This window comes from Caretta caretta, chromosome 25 (genome assembly GCF_965140235.1).
Source record: "Caretta caretta isolate rCarCar2 chromosome 25, rCarCar1.hap1, whole genome shotgun sequence".
Lineage (NCBI taxonomy): Eukaryota > Metazoa > Chordata > Testudines > Cheloniidae > Caretta > Caretta caretta.
Genome location: NC_134230.1, coordinates 14,598,604 through 14,617,694, shown reverse-complemented (window position 1 = coordinate 14,617,694; position 19,091 = coordinate 14,598,604). Strand labels below are relative to the sequence as shown.

Genomic DNA, 19,091 nt, shown 5'->3' with positions numbered 1-19,091 from the left:
CGGGGTAGCACCTCTGCTTTTTGAATGCCTGGGGCCAGACATAAAAAGACCTCCTGGGAATTCCGACTTTCCCCTTCCTCCAGGAAAGCTTGTCTCTGCAGTTCAAGGGTTCTTTCCCCTACTTTTCCCTCCCCTCCCCCCATTCTCCCTAAACACGCACACTTTCAAATCCCCAACACAACCTCACCTGAACATCTCTACTGACAAGACAGGCTGGAACGAATGAGGGGAGGAGGTATGACTCTTTAATAAATTATTAGCAAAATAAACAACAGCATTAATATATATATTTTATATACCACTGCATCTCTGCAGATCATATCGACTTCTTCTGCATCCAATGAAGTGAGCTGTAGCTCACGAAAACTTATATTCAAATAAATTGGTTAGTCTCTAAGGTGCCACAAGTCCTTTTTGCGAATACAGACTAACACGGCTGCTACTCTGAAACCTGACTTCTTCTCTGTTTCCCATTTCAATGCTTGTGAAGATCCAAAGACATCTGTATATCAAGGGAAGTTCTAATGGTGTGGCAGGTAAGCACCTAAAACAGCTTCAGAAATAACTCCTTTTGCCAGCTACAGGGACACAGCTCGGAGTTAAATTACAGTCAGTGTTTCATTTTATCTAGCCATCTACTTGCAGAGAAGATTAAAATAAAGTGATCCATTTTTCCACCTTAAAAATATTCCTTTGGCGGGTGGGGGTACAAGCACAAGCTAAAATTTTTAAACAGTCGCCTTTTGAGATTTAAACATATACAATTTGCAAAAGTCCGTGATTCTTACAATCATCACGTGGAGAAACAATTGGATGATTTGTACTTAGCGTAGATTGAATCCAAAGCGGAGTAAATGTAAATACAAAGCAAAGTCTGCTCTTTCCTTGGCTGCTAGAGCTTCGTCAGGCATTATCTTTGTTGAAGAACTGTCCTGATTCCCAGCGTTCGGCCATGGCATTCTTGTGGCGAGTCACTCGGGTGCTTTCTAAAATCTAAAATTAAACACAAAATTATAGACAGATTCCTATGCACTGGCTTTTTATTTTTACAAGATTGTGGTTTGTTCCTTGACCTTGCCTTCCTCCCACTGTCCCCACGCTCCCCCTAAATCTTAGGCGTAAAATTTTCAGCAGCAGCCACTGATCTGAATTGTCTTAAGTTCTGAGTGCCCAATTTGACACGTTTCTGTCTTGATTTCAGAAAAATTGACCACCCGCAGCTCATGGAAAATTTGAGTCGTGGTGACTCAAGTTGGGCACCTGAGAATTAAGTTGGAGGCCACTTTTTAAAAATCAGGCCTTTACAGAGGGAGGTGGTGATAAGGTACCAGGCCTGCTCCCATTGAAATCGGTGGGAGTTTTTCTTTTGAACCAGGCACATCTGCCAGACTGACCCGCTAGTTACACATTTCTACATGCACAGGGTTAATCCCAATAATTTTCCACCCTGCACAGGACAGATGGACTGACAGCAAGCAAGTGAAATCAGAATCACTGTGACCATATCTATAAACCTCTGGACACAGGAAGTTCCACTGATCAGAGACAGATGTTGCAGGGAAAGTGCCTTAAACAAGCACTGAGTAGGGCCGGGCTGCTGATACACCTGTTCAGCTAAATTCTGCCCCCCTGTGCAGAACGAGAAAGCAGGATCTATCTATTATACTTACATGGCTCCCATTACTGTAATGTCTAAGCTTTTCACACTCTTTAATGTATTTATCATCCCAACACCCCCTATGAGACAGGGCAGTGCTATTATCCCTATTTTACAGATGTGGAACTGAGGAAAAGAAAGACTAAGTGACTTGCCCAAGGTCATGCAGGAAGGCTGTGGCAGAGAAGGAAATTGAACCTGAGTCTCACTTAATTATTTCCCTGCCATTGTGAGGGCCTCAGGCTCCTCCTTCTCTGCCTGTGGCACATAACATCTAATCTCCTGTAAGCTCTAATAGTTTGTTCTCATTTCGATTGTTGGGTTAGTGAGCAAGTGCTGGGTGGTGTTGCCCTGTGATATACAGCAGTTCAGACCAGTTGATTTAGTGGTCCCCTCTGGCTTTAAACTCCATGACTCCCAGGTTGCAGGCTACTAACCACCAGACTGTCCTTCCTCTTCTTTTCCAGGAGCGTTCACTCTTGGAGGTGTCTCTGGCAGCCCACTCCTCTCTCCCATGAGGCCCCGCTCTCATGCTTGGAGACATCTTTGTTGCCTAAGTGCTGTGTTTAGTCAGCCCAATTCAGCTGTTTGGCACTGAAGATGCTCTTTATTAATACGTGAAGTTTGGAGAAGAATTTTCTATCCCCAGCAGAGACCAGCTCTCTGCAACGTTCCAGCGTATGCCAGGCCTAAGCCACTGTGTGGACGGGCATTGAACACTACAGGCCTGGTTCACTGCTGCCCATCACCTTATGCCATCTGTGCCAGATGGGTGTAATCTGCTACCATTCCGGCTGAGTATCCCTTTGGCACTAGGGTGACCAGACAGCAAGCGTGAAAAATCGGGACAGGGGGTGGGGGGCAATAGGTGCTTGTATAAGACAAAGTCCCAAATATCAGGACTGCCCCTATAAAATCGGGACATCTGGTCACCCCTATTTGGCACAGATGTCAACGACAACACAAGGTGCAGAGTAGCAGAGAGTCAAGGCCCTGTCCATTTCAGGTATATTTTAGTAACGTTCCTTTTCCATCGGATGACTTCAAACTTTAGGAATTTAACATGGTGCATTTGGGATGTGTGCCCAAGAGGATGAATAAATGAAGGCTCCCCACAGCCTGAGCTCACAAAACTAAACATAGAGTTGGCTTGAGACTCAAATCAGGACTTCCCAAAGTTGTTCCGAGACCCAGGCTCAGCCAAGAAGTGTCTCAGCCTCCGGGAGCTGGATTCCCACCTGATCTTCCCCAGTGCTGGAGGGTGTTTGGATCAGGCCCATTCCTAATGAACTCACTACTAGTATTAACCTCCTGGAGTGTCCCTTCACCCTGCTGAGGCTGGCTCCTAGCACAGTCTGACCTTGGAGTGAGAGACTGTTTAGAAAAAAAACTTCTATTCCTCTCACAATGGAATAACTTCCTCCATGCAAAGCCAGACAAAGCAGCTTCACTGTGCAAGGATAGGCTTGTTATCCCTCTCCCTGCCAACCACCACGCCCTGTGCATTCCACAGCCACACATGCAGGTGCCCTCACAGTTCTCTTTCATGAAGTGCCTGTTGGAATGGGACTTGACATTCGGAGCCCTGCTCAGTGATTGAAATCTTCCTGGCTAGAAGGGGCCATGGAAATGGGTGCCAGAGAAATGCAGACGTGGTCTGAACCCTGTGGGTATTTGCAGGGAGGGAGGTGGGTCAGAGAAGACAGAGGAAGTCCAGAGGCAACGCTGAAGAGTCTGATGTACTTTACCTCTGTGTTGACGTCATCACTTGCTTCAATGCTTGCATACTGCAAGAGGGGGAAACAAAAGGTCAGATGAAAGGAACCTGGCAGAGAAACAGGGTGGGTGATCAAGAGAAACCAGGCACGAGGGGCAAACCCCCTACAGAGATGGATTGTGCTGGGTCTGCATAAAGTGTGTGTGGAGGGGAAGGTTCAAGGAGGCGAGGCACGATGGGGCTGTGGAGCACAGACCCCACACACTGCCAGCCGTCCCAGAGTGGGTGGGGAGGAATAGGGCACAGGCATAGCTTCCGCTGCAGAGCTCGCTGGGTGGGGAGGGGAACCCACACCTCCGCAGTGGCGAAGGGCACGTCAACGCTGCCGTCGGAGGCGTGACGGCAGCATGCGTGGCCGTGGCCAAGCTAGCACTGATCTACCTAGCTCCCAGAACAATAGCAGTGAGGTGGCAGCATGGGTCCAAGCCCACCCAGCCCCTTGGGGACGTATTCAAGCGGCTAGCCCATGCTGCCACAGCTTCACTGCTATTGCTAGCGGAATCCAGGCTTGCGTGGGGAGAGCGACATGTGCAGTCGCCCTCTGATTGCGGCACTGACAGCCCCTCAGTCAGTGCAGCTGCTGCACCATCCGGCCAGCCTCCCTCCCTGCAGGATCTGGGCACCCACTGATGCATGTATCCTCCCCACAGGCCCAGGAAATAGGCAGGTTTCACAGGCGGGGAGCTGAGCTGAGTCACACCCGGGGAATCTGCGGCAGAGCCCGGAATAGATCCCAGGTTGCCTAAGCCCTGGCCTGGTGCCTTAACCTACAGCTTTGCCAACCATCCAAGTGGCAGGGTTCCAAATGACACAGGGCAGCATGGGAGGCTCAGCCTCTCCTCTCACAGCCAGCACCACCCACAACATCGACAACATTTCATTGCCTTTTATACCTGAGCAACTGCACGGCCATGCTTCCCACATCCCAGCCTGCTGCTAGAAAGTGACTGTGATCCAGGCCGGCCCTGAGGCTGCCAGACTGGAGCACTCACCTTCCTGTCTTCCTTCAGCTTCCTCTTCTTCTTCTCATCCCACGGGGGCCCCGTGGGACCGTCAGAGGCTGTTTCAGAGGCGTGTCTGCCTGTGTAGCCCTGATCGGGACTGGGCACATTAGGTGAAGGGGCTGACCCCAGCGTCGCTGACTGGTGCGAGGCAGGAGCAAAGACGGGTGATTCCGTCACCCAGTAGCTGTCAGCGGTGCCTGAGGCAGCTTAAAGAGAAAGATACACGTGCAAAGGGATCCGGTACCAGGGATGTGTTTTCACAGGTCATTGGGCCCATAGGATATAAAAACAGGTGCAAGGTCTCAGGAGTTTTGCTTTGGCCTGGGCCCAGAGTTCCGACTCGCAGCGGAGCACCCCCATAATCCAGAGGTGTCTTGGGTCTGCTGTCCCTGTTCTGACCCATCCCTAATTCTATTAAGACCGTCCTCTATGCTTTCTCCAGCCCATCACTGCCTCCGCCCAGGCAATCTGGGCTGGATCCAAAGCCCAGGGAAATCGACGGAAAGACTCCCAGGGATGTCAGTGGGCTCTGGATCGAGCCGCTCTGTGCTCCAGTAATGGAATCCCTGCCTAAGGAGGATTAAGTGTTGTAGAGACACCAGGCATTGTTTGCTAACAGGATACAGGCATCCTATTGGAGAGCTGAGCAAGTCCTTGCAGGGAGGAGTTTCTTTGCCCCCGCACCCAGTCCTGCCTTCAGGGATGTTTGCCCCAGAGGTGTGGAGGGGATGTGGCATTTTTAACCTTTACTCTGTTTGTTTGGTTGCAGCTGGGCAGCTTGCAAGACGAGACTGGATTCCAAGGGGTGTGGGAGGCTGACACGGGAGAGGAATGAGCAAACAGGGGAAGGTGCCCTGGCGCGGCATCGGCCTGAGTCAGACCGGGAGGCGCTCCTTGGGGAGATGCTTGTTCGCTGGAGATGGGGCTTGAGCCATGAACTCTGGATCTGGATTTCAATTCAAACGTGGGAAGCGGCGGGGTGGGGTAGGGGAGCATGGATTTGGGGTCCCAGTTTGGGCCCAGCGCTTAACCCCTTGTGAGCCCTTCTCTTAGGCTGCAGGCTCCTTGGATATCCATTAAAGGCAAAACTCCTCTCTGCTCAGAGGGCCAGCACCAACTTTGTGCACCATCTAGAGCCTAAAGACCTGGTTCTCAATTACTCCATTCCTGGGCTTAGGACAAGCATGGGGGGAAGGTGAGGTAGGCTGATTGTGTTCCCCCAATTCTGGGCCTGTGCAGGGACCTGCCCAATGGTTCCCATGGTCCCCTAGGGACCTTTGGAAGCACAGAATAGCTCTTGGCCATGGCTCCAACCCACCTGCTATACTGGGAACTGGGCCAGACGGGGAGGCTGCCTGAGTGTGTTCGGGGGAGAGGGGGGCAAACATTGTCCCCGGGGCTGTTTCCACTCACTCTAAGGTCCCCCTTTATGCAGCCAGGGCAGATAAAAGGGGCCCTACTGTCACCAAGAATCCCGGGGCATAAGGACATTGGTGATGCATAGGACTCACGCTGGCCCTCTGCAGGGGCTGAATGTCACCCCAAGGGAGTGAAGCCCCATAGTTCTGTCTCTCTCTCCTCACCTGAACTCTGAGATGAAAGCTGAGACTGGAAGCCCTTCTCCCGGGCAGAGCTGTCATCGCTGGCTGGAGAGGAGCTGTCAGTCAGCAGCCTATGCCTCCACTGCTCCTGCAGCTCCTGTTCCCTCTGCAGAGCCCTTCGGATCTCCTCCTCGATCAACCAAGACGTCTGGGGCTTGCCCTTCCTTAGGGTGTACTGGTCCTCCTGGGTGCCCGCTGGCTCCAGCATCTTTTCCTTTCCGAGCAGGCCCTGCGTCCCCTGGTCACTCACAAAGGAGATCTTGGGTTTCCAGAACGGAGTGGCGAAGTATTCCTTGTGCACCCTGACCCTCCCCTCCGGACTTGCTGTGGAATCTGTCCTTTCTGTAGGGCTGGGGCGCCTTGCCCCAAAGGAATCCTCATCCACCAATTTGCTGCAGCTGCCGGAGGGCTGACTGCATGACAGCAGCCCATCCACCGTGCTTCTCTTACTAGTGTTTAGCGTGGAATGTGGCTGATAAGCCTGGAAGCTTATTAGATTCACGTTGTGGTTAGGGACTCTCTTTCCATCTGTGGTGCTCTCCGTGGGACCAAAGCTGCCATCCACAGCTTGCTGTAGTGGAAATTTGCTGTTCAGGGTTCCCCTTAGGTCCTCTGATTTCTTTGCAAACTCTGGTTTGTGTGGGGCCGGGAAGGCATCCTCCTGCTCAAATACTTTCGTGCGCTCACCCAGTTCCTGCTGCGTCCCCTTGTCGTACATCCCCAGTAGCCTCCCTTCCTTCTTCAGATCTTCTTCCCGCTTGGTTTCCTGCTCGATCTCCCTCTGGACGTAAAAGGAAACACGGCCTTTGTCTTTCGCTTTCCTGGAGGAAGATAAAGAGAGAGAAGTGGAGAGGAGGGGCTTGGTCTGGATTTCCACCAGCTCATTGCTGCTCCTCAGTCTCTGGATCCCTCTCTCTTTCCGTAGGCTTTCCTCCCTCTCCATTGCCAAGCGGATTTCCCGTTCAATGGGCGTCTCATCCCTGGCCTTCAGCTGTTCAGCAGGATCCTGGTTGCCGGCCTTCAAATCCAGCTGAGTGTCGAAGATCTCATTGGACATGCTTCCATCGCTAATGTAACCCACGCTGGACTCATTGGACATTTCACCCAAGCCGGAGTCCAGGTCATCTCTGAAAGATGCTTTGGTCAAGCTGGCCGTTCTCCCACTGGGATCTTCCCTTTCTATACCAGTCTTTTTGGGAGCATACAGCTCCTCCGCCATGGGTGTCTCGTATGCCACATCATACCCGTTGATCTCTCTCTGGCTGGGTGCGTCAGCATCGTCATAGTCCATAAACATCTTCAACACGCCCTCAGCGCAGTGCCACTCTCCCTCAGAGGTGTTCTGAGCTGGTTCTGGCTTTGGAGACATAACTTTCTGCCTCGGGCTGAAGACCGTGCTTGGGTTAGTCTTTTCTAGCATGAGGAACTGTTGCCGGGCAGCAGCAAAGTTGATCTGCTCCCTGTCTATGTTTTCAGGGTCGACGGGTGTCCTCACTTGCTCTGGGGAACGGCTATAAAAGCAAAGGGCAAAGCTGGTGGCATAGCCTCCTCCCTGCTTCGCCTCACCTCTACCGGCTGAGCCCGTGCTTAGAGAATCCAGCTCCTCTATGGAGTTCCACTTCTCAGCCATGGTGGAGCTTCTCCTCACCACCTGGCTTTGGATTACCTCTTTCCTCTCCTCTTCAAGCTCTTTTGCTTTCTCGGGCGAGATGTCCAAACGGGTGAGGGGGTAATTCAGCTCTTCCTCATCACCCAAGTACAGCTTGGATGGCTTCCTCTCCTCTTTATAAGCCCTGATATCATACAACATCCCTGATGTCACGACCTCTAGCTTGGACTCTCTGTCTGGAGGTGGAGTCCAGAGATCCCTTCCAGCATCCAGGGAGTTTGTTGCAAATTCAGATCTGTCTTCTGGCAGATAACTGGGTCTCCAGTCGTGGCCATTTTCAGCCTTCCAGTTGCCCTGGCTGTAGGGAGCAAACACATCATCGCTGCTCTCGGCTCTCAGTTCTGCAGACAAGCTGCCTTGGTGAGTGTTGTATTCAGGAGTCTTGTGAGGGAGATGGAAGATCAGGTTTCTGGTGACTCTGTCCATTTCCTGGGGCGATTCCTCAGGCAGCTCTTCAGAAGCGTCTTCCTGGCCTCTGAGCTGCTGTTCAGCTGTGGGGTTAATCGCAGGTTCCTCGTACACCTGAAGGCCTTCTGCATGAAAGATGTTTTGCTGTCCCTAAAGGGGGAGAGAAGTCACATGTTAGAGAGAAACACAAGAAGCAGAAGTCACAAATGAGTCTGAGAATGCTGCTCATTCTCCTGACCCTAGTGTTTCATTCTGACCCTCTGCTGATCAGTAGCTGATGTCCAGGGCCCTGCAGGTCAGCTTCCTAGTGAAGGAAAAATCAGCGATGCAGAATATGGATATATTCTAAGTGTAACTTGTTTTATTTACACATATATACCAGTTCTGGAGCAGAGGTGGTCAAAGAGCATGCAGGGCAATCCTCCAGGAATCTCAGCCCAACACTAATGTCTGCTTCCCCGGGAGAAACTCTGCATCAAGAATTGCCTGAAATCAGAGTCCATGGCAGGCAGTAAACTCTCGTGCTGATCTCACAGCTCCTTCTCGCCTGAAGCGGCCCCTACACAAAAACCTTGCATAAGCCACAACTAACAACAACACTGCATGTCTTCTTAAGAATCAAAACTTGCTCACACGCTCAGAACTTGGAACAGCGCCACCTGGTGACAGCTGCTATAACCCACATAATGCTGTGGAAGCTGTGGGTGGCACCACACCTGGGTACTGTACACATTTTGGGGCAGCATATGATGAAAACATATTGAGGAAGTGGCTGCTGTGTATGTAACATCACTGCCTTCTACTGGAGAGAATCAGGACTGCTCAACTGTGTGTCATAGGCCTTATATTGCTGGCACAAGGGATTCTCCTTTAGCTCAGTGCTACACACCTGTGTGCCTGGAGCAGGAGGATCTGAGTGCTACTGCTATAACTGATATACGGCTTGTGAGAGACCCAGGCCAGCTGGGTACAGCAGAGGAGCAGAAGGCAGCTATACTGGCCACTGGATGAACAGGTTCCTGTTCCCTGACTGACCAGAGCAGGGGCTGCTCCAGGCTAATGAGAACACCTGACTCCAATTAACCTGCAGAGTCAGGTGAGGCCATTCATCTAATGTGACTACCTGACTCTAATTAAGGCCCCTCTGATAATATAAAAGGGCTCGCTCCAGTCAGGCAGAGAGGAGTGGAAGTGTGGCTGAAGGGCTGGTTAACGAAGACATCCTCAAGTCATTAGTAAGGGGGGAGAAGCAGGAGAGCTGCTGGGAAACGGACCAGGGAAATGTAGCAACTCTGGCAGTAAAAGGTTGGCTGCCAACAGCTGCTACCATTAGGGTCCCTGGGCCGGGACCCGGAGTAGAGGGCGGGCCCGGGTTCCCCCCAACCCACCACTACAGAAACACCTCCTGGGAGGGGAAGACAGGCCCCTGTCAGGACAGGAGGCTAAACTGTTTTGGCATGAGGCCCTAGGAACAATAGAGACTGTGGGAGTTCTCTCACCAACCTCCATTGCTGGCTTATGATGAAAAGGGCTCAGTAGACTGTATCCCTGGCCTTAGAGAGAGAAGGGCTACGTGGAGGGTTGCAGTGAGCCTCTGAAGCTAGCATAAACCGCCTGGAAGCGCGGGACCCATGCGGACAAGGTCGGAGGTCTGCCACAGGCTATAAGGCTGCGGTGCTTAGCACAATGATTATGTTAGCCCATGGGTGCGTTATGGACACAGGATGTTCAGAAATGAAGGGAGTGGGATCGTAGTTAGAGAAGGCCTAGGCAGCGAAAGACAACAAAGCTCAGACAGGAAAGGGGAATAAAACTGTAGCTGGAAAAAGCATGTCATTTAGCAGTCACATTTTATAGCCCTTGCAGATTTCCCCCTCTGGAGCCAGAGAAAGATAAGCGCCAGCAACTAGGACATATATTTGAAATGATCGAAAGGGTGTGGATCATAAACGTAGTTCCATGGCTCATAAAATGCAGCAAACTTTAACCCAAGTATCGTGCAAAACAGAAATAAATTCCAGCCCTTGACCTTGGCTTTTATGCCTTCTCATGCCAATTGTTCATTATGAAACCTACTGAGGGTGGTGATGGCAGCAGGAGTATCTATGCTAATCCTCCGGTGACTATAAACCAGTTACCTCCTGTGTTTTTTCAGGAGCTATGTTGCATCCTGGGTCGATCAGTGGAGCACACAATTCTCAGGGATGGGGTGCTCCATAGAGATCTATGCAGTGGATTCATTTATGTATTGGGGCGTGGCTGGAATGCCGATGTACCTATGTAATAATCCTTGCCACACACGTCAGCAGGAATGAACCTTTCAACACCAAAACCAGAGTTCTCCGTTTGAACTAAAGGGGACGCACCATCCAGGGGTCATAAGTAGCCACCTGTTATAGTAGCTGGGGACACTAGAAGGAGACTTGATTACACATAACAAGTAAGAGCCTGATCCAAAGCCCACTGAAGTTAATAGAAATAGCTTCAGGAGGTTTTGCATCAGGCTCAAAGTAAGTATATTGCACCTTGAACATAAGAGCGGCCAGACTGGGTCAGACCAAAGGTCCATTTAGCCCAGTATCCTGTCTTCCGACAGCGTCCAATGCCAGGTGCCCCAGAGAGAATGAACAGAACAGGGAATCATCAAGTGATCCATCCCCTGTTGCTCATTCCCAGCTTCTGGCACACACAGACTAGGGACACCATCCCTGCCCATCCTGGCTAATAGCCACTGATGGACCTATCCTCCATGAACTTATCTAGTTCTTTTTTGAACCCCGTTATAGTCCTGGCCTTCACAACATCTCTTCACAACCTTGACTATAGGTTCACAGGCTCTTGACACCATCAGGCTCTTGACGCCCTTACGATCATCTAGTCTGACCAGCTGTATAACTCAAGACAGAGAAACTCACCCACGATTCCTGGATCAAGCCCATAGCTTCTGTTTGAGGAGATCATTTACAAAGATACCCAGTCTCGCTGTAAAGACGTCAAGCGCTTGAGGATCCCCCAGCACCCTAGATCAGTTGTTTCAATGATTAATGCCCATCACTTTTAAATATTTGCACCTTATTTCTAGCCTGCAGCTTCAGCTGCCAACCACTGGCTCTTGTAATGCCTTGTACAGCTCAGTGAAAGAGCCGCTCTGATGCAGCTGCATCTCTCCCAGCTGTGACGTTGCTGCAGTCAGTAACCTGGTGTCACCTGCTAAGGCTAGACATTGCAGGGGGTTTAAACGCATCCGGCACAAAGAAGCGACAAGCCCCATGTTTGAGTTATGTGAGGGCCAGCTCTGCTTTGCACAGCTGTTCCTCCTTTGCAAATACAGTTAATTCAGCCTCCCAGCTGGAGATTAGGTAAATATTATGACACCCCATTTTATAGTGGGGGAAATTGATTGACAGATTAGCACAAGAGACTAGGGTGTAGAATGGAACTCGTCTCCCAGAGCTGAGAGTAGAGGCCAGGAGTCCTGAGTCCCACTCCTAATCACGACCCACCATTCCCTTCCCTGAATGAGAACCCAGGAGTCCTGACTCCCCATCCCCTACTCTAACTGCAACACTCCCTCTCTGGCAATGGTATCTGCAGCCCTTCCTACTGCGTGACTGGTGCAGAACATCTGCTCCAAGCAAAAGAGTCTCCTGGAGCTATTTCAGACTCGTTCGGAAGCCAGTTCTTCAGACCTTCTGGGCAGCCACTGCCCCCAGCTGAAAGGGTCAAATTCACACCTGGAGACAGCAGGTGCAATGCCACTTTCACTGAAGCCATCTCTGCTCATAGCAGGTCTGAGTGGCTCCCATAGGCTTTTCACTGCACGGACACTGACCTGCTTAGAGAGAGTCACTGGGTCAGCAGGTGTCAGGCGATTGACTCCAGGGATGGATTGGGCCCGTTGCACACTGGCAACCGAAATCCAATGCAGCTGCAGTTCCCAAGGGTTTATACTCAGCTGAATTCTTATGACTCTCTCATTTCATACTGGTGGGTAATTATCCTTCCTTTATAGCTCCTGACTACACAGAGATTGGAAATTTATCACCCTCCTGCAGCTTATCTCCTGTCCAGGAGTCAAAAGTCCCTGCTGGGAGTGGCTGTTGTGGAATGTGGGTGGGTGTCAGCAAGCGGTGAGCGCTGAACACGTCAATGTGCCCCAATGTGCCCTCCACGTTACTCCGACGGCTCTGCCATGGAGTGAGCCGCCAGCTGGAGCAGGCTCCTGGCACTGGATCGGAGTGGGAACGTTTTCCAAAGACCAAAGCCTCAATAGGAAGTGCGTGGGAGTCAGGCACTTCAATCCTTTTGAGGATCTCCACTTCCAGGGGTAAAGTTCTGTTGAAAGTCAACGGGACTTAGACTCCAAAGTGGGCCTTTGAAAACATTTCCCTATGTCTGTGATGCTGCCCCCTGCGCTGTTGCAATGTAGTGTTGGATGGGAAAGGACCCTAGGGACTAGCGATCTGGGTTGACTCCATTTTTGGGGTGCTCAGCATGAGACACATTAAAGGAGCCCGATTGCCAGACAGTGCTCAGCAGATCAAGCTCCTGTAAGGTGTCAGAAGCTAGGCACTCGGAGACCAGAGTCACTTTTGGAAGACTTGGCCCGGGGGCAGCGTGGCCAAGTGGGTGAGACATAGGAGGGGCAGGCAGGAAATACCTTCTGCCCAGTTCTACCACAGACCTGCAGGCAGCGCACAAGTGACGTCCCAGCTCAGTGCCTCAGTCTCCCCATCTGTAAATTGGGGATAATGATACTTCCCCACCTTTCCAAAGTGCTGTGAAGTCTACAAAGGGAAGCCTCAACAAACAGCATGAGATTTTTATGCTGCTTCTGGCTCCCTGCTTCTGGCTTTTGTGCAGTGGGGCGGGCAGGCAGGAAATATGTCCCTGGATGATCCCCCGCCCAGGATTCACGCACAACTCCCCGTACGTCACACGTGCACGGGATCCACACACGCAGCACTCCGTGCTTTGAGAGGGGACAATGTCACAACCATATTCCTGATCTGCACCCTCCACGACCCCTGAATGAATGGTCAGGTTCCTAAACTCCCTGCCCCACTCCCAGGGAGCCCGGGGAGCGGAGCATGAGAAGAAGCCCTAACTCTTGGGTGGCCATGATCCAGTACCTACATCTGAGTAAGGCCCACACCCACTTCCATTGTCTTTGGAAGCAACAGGGTTCTTTGTTAGTCAATTTCATGCCAGATTTCTCAATTACAGAGGGAGGAAGGTTGTGAGGGGAGCTGATCAAGCAGAGGATCGGGGCGGGGCGGAGGGGGCTGAGGGAGGGATATGGGTTAGTGCTGACAGTAAGGGACAGTGGCACCAGGACACCTGGGTTCTATTCTCGGCTCTTCCTATGAGAAAAGGGGCAGGGGGAAGGGGACAGACAGCGAATGGGGCGTGTGTAAATGTGAAGGGGAGTTTGGTGATGCTGAGTAGCTCAGCGGATGGTGGGATTCCCCAAGGAAGGTCCCCCACCCTGGGGATTCCCATAGTGGTCACTGGGTAGCATTGTGGCTCCAAACAGAGCTGGAAGAGGATTCTCTATGGGGAGCAGTAAAGCAGGTGGCCGGGGAAGGGAAGGTTTGGGGCAAGCCTCTGCCAGCTGTGGGATTCACTGCCCTGGAGTTTGGGGGTTAGAATGAGCAGAGCATTGGCGGCCTAGGAGTGGAGGAGGGAGGGGATGAGAGACCACAGACACCCCCCGCACTCAGCCCACAGCAACCCGCACTCTCTGTAATAATTTCCTCAGCAATGTATTGTTGCCAGCAACATGGACGATAAACACAAGATCTGACTTCCTTGGCTTCTCTCCCAGGCTTGGGAAGCAGTAAGTAATGGGGCACCACACCAACCCTCCCCAGGCCCTGCTCCCTGCTCCTTACTTCCCCCTGCCCTCCAGTTCGTGGCCAGGAGCACGACTGCAGAGAGAGGCCAGAAGTAGCCCCGTCACCTCGTTACAAGCACCGCACACACTAGTACCCAGCAGCCCCTGGGGCCTTTGCCTAGACCCGACATCGCCTCCTCTATTCCCCAGAAGCCCCCGGGGCTTTCCCCAGACCAAGCACCACATCCTCTGTTACCCAGCAGCCCCCGGGCCCTGCCCAGACTTGACATCACATACTCTATTCAAACCCAGCGGGCTTGGTTCTTGCTCCTTTTATGCTTGAATCCTGACCAAAACGTACCCACCGAGCAGCCACAGGCATCCGCACGCACTCCCACACGCACACACAAACACACACGCAGACCCATTCACACACACGTGAGCACGTTCACACTCGCGGGACTGGCGTACAGATGACGCATCCAGTGCAGGGTAAGCGTTTGAGAGTCCTGGCTACACGCGCTATAGAAGAGCTAGGCTTATTATTAGTAGCAGTAGAAAGTTATACAGGAGCGGCAAAGGCTAACGAGGCCCCACCCCTGATCCTGCCCTCCCACCCCACCCAGAGCACAATGCACGTACTGTCAAAGGGACCCTCCAGCGTGGGCGTTCCGGTTCCCCATGGCCATGGAGACCTCTTAGGGGGCATTCGGCTGGTGTTGGTGAGCGAGCGTGTTTTTGAACTATGCAAGTGACGGGCTGGGGGCAGGGAGGGGTGACGCTGCCGGAGCAGCCAGGAGACCACGGGCTGCATTGCCCTGATAAGCTCCTGGCCCCAGGTCAGTGGAGGAATTCCAAGAATTCGCCTGGGCTCGCTGTTGGAGGCCAACGGTTGTTGAACCTGAGTGCAGTGCCCTGCTCCCTCCCCCAGCGTGCACCTCATGATGACCTGCCCTTTGCAGCACCCTGGAACTATCCCGCACCACCCGCAGGCCTCAGCGGAAGGGAGCCCGGGCAACAGACCTGGCCCTTGCCTGGCAGGCCTAGCACTGGCTGCATCGAGAGGTGGCTTTTGATCCTTTGTCCTGCAGCCTGGAATGCACTGAGACATCTACTCACTGCCCTGGCAGAGACACGGGCTCCATGATTTAATACATTTTACGCCATCCCTTACCATCCGTCACCTTCTCTGTCAGCATCAAACTAGACCCTCTTAGATCCTGACACGAGGGAAGCCCTAGATCTGAACCATCTTGAAATCTGAGGGAAATCTTGTGGCTAAAATACTTTTCCTACCTCTGCCACAGGTTTGCCTTGTGACTTCGGGCTTGTCACCTCCCCTCTCTGGGCCTCAGTTTCCCCATCTGTATAAAAGTGATGATCCATCGCACGAGTAGGGTTATGAGGGTGAGTTCATCAGTGCAGAGCAGCGCATTGCCCAAACCAAGCGCCACATTCTCTAGTACCCAGCTGCCCCTGGGGCCTCTGCCCAGCCAAGTGCTACATATCTCTATGTAAAGTGCTTGCCCATGTAAAATGCTTGGAGCTTCTCGACACGGCACCGAAGGGCGATGGTTGTCTGGATCCAAAGCTGGATCTGAAATTTGCCACCTGCACCATTGTAACTGTCACCTATGTAATATAAATTGCCCAAGGGCTGGGGAAGATCATACAGCTCATTGCAACATCAGCTGGTGCGTGGGAGACACTGGATTAGTGACTGTCAAGTAGAGATGCTAGAACAAAGCCCCGATACTTGATTGTGGTCGTCAGAGCTCTTTGCCTGTGGCTTATTGCTGAGGAGGAAGCAAATTCCTGGAAAGGGCAGGAAAATGCCCAAGAGCCCTTGTAGGGTACCAAGCAGGCCTCGCTCAGCAAACACTTCAGGAGGAGGAGGTGGGTTCAGGCACACGCACGGTCCTGTTTACATTATGGGCGCCTCTCCCCAGCCAGGATTCCTCCTGTCCCAGCTGTGTATGATGTCTGATAACCCGAGTGTTTGCTCTTGCATAGCTGAGATGGGAGCTCTCGCCAACCTCTTGGTACCCTAGCCCCTGAACACTCAGCTCTGCAGCTGCAAAGCCTCCTGGGAGAGGGCTTATCCCTCGGGAGTCTCTCATTGGCTGCCCTGGTGCTTCCAGCCCATGCCATCCTGGGGATCTTGGGAACCAAGCTCTGGCCTCTCTTTCCTCCCCGAAGGATGTTGCGCTAACTCGGAAGCCTCCCCCGGGGACTCGTGCCGTCACATCACCCTACTCTGCCAAGGACCAGTTGGCGGGAGGTGCTTCTGGGCTGCTCTTACTAAACCTCAGCAACAAATCACATCTCCTGGAGGCAAGACCAACAAGGGGAAAGGGGAAGTCGGACTAAAGGCAGAGGCCTGCTCTTTCCATGGGCATGCTGAGGCAATCAATGCCTCTCAGCTCATCCTCTGCAGAGGACCCCTGTGCATCCTCCATCTAACAAGCCAGCAGCGGGGGCAGGAGAGGGGGTGTTCTCTGGCATCCTTTGAGTTCACCGGTTGGGGGAAAGCCTGACGACTCTCACAGCACCACCTTCTGGAAGTACCACCTAGTGTGAGCAACTGGGAAACGGCAGCACCCCACGCCACCTGCCAATGGACAGTGGCACCGGACAATAGCGCCCCCGGATACATAGCGCTGCCTCCTGATAGTGCCATCCAGGGCCCCCTCCTGACAACGGCATGCTGCTTCGACCCCCTTTAAGGCCAGTCCCACCACTGTGCTTCTCCCAGGCCAAAGGGGCCTCCAGAGAAGCCCCACGTTCCAATCCCTTGAGGGCCAAGGGGTGTCCCGATGGCTTGCTGTTTCTTAGCAGCTGATCCATGGTGGTTCCGTGGCCTCTTCCGCTGTTTTATAATGATTAATTATTATTACTTAGTATTTGTTTTACGCCGGCACCTAGGAGCCCCAGTCAGAGCCCAGGTACCAGGCGCTGCACAAACACGGAACAAAAATCCCGTCCCTGTTTTGATTTCCTGCTCCATTTGGAAGCTGAACAAGAGAGGGGAAAACCCGCTCCCCATGGGGGCATGGCAGAGGAAAGGGAAAACAGCAAGTTCAGACCAGTGCCCAACACACCTGACCCTCTGCCGGGCCCTGGCCTCTCCCCCAGCCAAGCCCGGGAGACTCTGCTGAGCATCAACGTGGCCTCTCAGCAGAGGGACAGGGCCAAAGCACTTCTGAGTGTGTGTAAATGAGAGAGACTGAGAGCGAGAGAGCGACACAGCAATGCCCCCCTCCCCTCCCAGCCAACCCCCCCATCACTCGGACTTCCGACAACGCGCCCAGAGCACCCGGCCCCAATGCCGGCATCAGATTTAGGCATCGCTCCCGGGCTAGGATCCCTGCTCACAGCAGAATCCAGCCTCTCCTTTTCATTTGAAAGCATTTTGCCTGGGAGAAGCAAATGCTGAAACCCTAGATCAGGGTTTGTTTACTAAGCTGTAGTTGAAAATCCAGGTGTTCTAGGCAAGCTCACGCCCTCTGATTGACCAGCTCTGCTGTGAGCCCCGTGACAAAACGCTCCCCTCCCCAGCCTTTCAGTTGCTCTCCCGGTGCCTCACCCAGCTCGGGCAGGGTTTTTTTTTTGTGAATGTCGCTCTTGTTTTTCACTGCCCAGCTGTGCAGAGGCAGATGTGTTCTGGGCAGGGAGCACGGGGTTTAGTTCCCCATAGATCTGAAACTAAGTCCACTGTCTGTTAACGTGGGTAAGAAAGATTCCCCATGCTGAGGACGAGGGTGTGTCTAGTTCAAAATCTGGGGCTGGGATTTCTGGTACCCCTTGGCAGGTGTCACGGATGCTCGAGCTCTGGGTCTCCGAGCCCTGGGGCGTGTCACAGAACATGGACATTTCAGGCAGCTTTAAGTGGCGGGCAGCAACTTAACGCAGCAGGTGAGTGCAAACAGAGAACACCTCCCAGCTGCTGAGGGTTTCACAGAAGGTACCTGGTGTGTGGCTGAATATAGCAGGTCCCTGAGCGGACCAGCTGCGTCTAGGTAGAACACACCTGCAGCAGGTAAGTCCAGGAAGGACGCTCCCATTTCGCTGCAGTGCTCCAGGTAGGCGATTTAGGCTCTCACTTCCCCCTGATGTGAATGGGATGTTGATGTTTGCAGTCCTGATCCCAGGAGGGCTCCCTGCACGGAGCTCTCCTCTTACACCAGTGAGCGCCAGGCAACTGTTAAAAAGCCAGCAGCTTCCAGGGGAGCGGTGAACTTATCAGTCTGTCTGGTGACAGCCAGGGTCACTTGGAGGTAACAACAGCTGATGTGGAATGTAGCCAAGCACTGAAATCCTGATTTCCAGTCCCCTGCTTGAGAACACTCGCCAAGAATAGAACCCAGGAGTCCTAGCTCCCAGACTCATCTACTCTAACCACTGGACCGTACCCCAAACCAAACCCAGGAATAGAACCCAGGAGTCCTGACTCCCAGTCTGAACCCCGTAGGGCACACTCCTTCCCCAAGCTGGGACTAGAAAACACAGGCATCCTGGCTTCCATTTCCCCACTTTTCTAATCACTAAACTATACACTGTACTCAAGGCATGAACAGAACCCAGGAGTCCAGATCCCCAGCCTAACGCTAGGGCACTCTCCAGCCCAGGGATGGAAAGGCTGTAGGACCCAGAAGTCCTGGCTCACAATTCCATCTCCTCCCTGCTCTAATCACTAGGTCACGCAGCCTCCTCTTAGTGCCGGGGTGAAGATTCACATGAAGAAACAGCCTAAGAATGTGTCACCATTGCTCTTACCTGTGCCCTGGGCTCCAGGGAGGCACAGAGGACCTGCCACGGTGGGGTGTATTTGAACATCTTCTCTCGGCCCCTGGAATCACAGCTTGTGCCAGGAAGGCTGCCCCGCAGCACACAATGCTGGGTCCTAGGCGAAAGAGCCGCAATCCAGGGCAGACCCGCGTCCGTCAGTCTGTCTGTGATGAGGCTCCTAGCCTCTGCAGGTTACCACAATCCATCAGTGCGTAGGACTGATTGGAGCAGAAAGAGAAAGGGGATTTAGTCTATTTACACCTGGCATGGGAGCGACCAGTTATTCTGGAGCCAATCCCAGCTGACGAGCACTCCTCCTTCCACTTCCTCTCTGGGCGCTGCAGGGAGCTG

At 52.7% G+C, this 19,091-nt stretch overlaps 1 protein-coding gene across 1 annotated transcript; it reads right to left on the bottom strand.

The window, feature by feature from the left end:
* Positions 1 to 223: 223 nt before the first annotated feature.
* Positions 224 to 18,877, bottom strand: MISP (mitotic spindle positioning). Its single transcript, XM_075123151.1, has 5 exons — positions 18,729 to 18,877; positions 6,022 to 8,266; positions 4,427 to 4,644; positions 3,406 to 3,444; positions 224 to 993 (listed from the first exon to the last, which is right to left on the bottom strand). Exons 1-5 carry the CDS (start codon positions 18,786 to 18,788, stop codon positions 904 to 906), a joined length of 2,652 nt encoding a protein of 883 aa, XP_074979252.1. The 5' UTR covers positions 18,789 to 18,877; the 3' UTR covers positions 224 to 903.
* Positions 18,878 to 19,091: the final 214 nt, after the last annotated feature.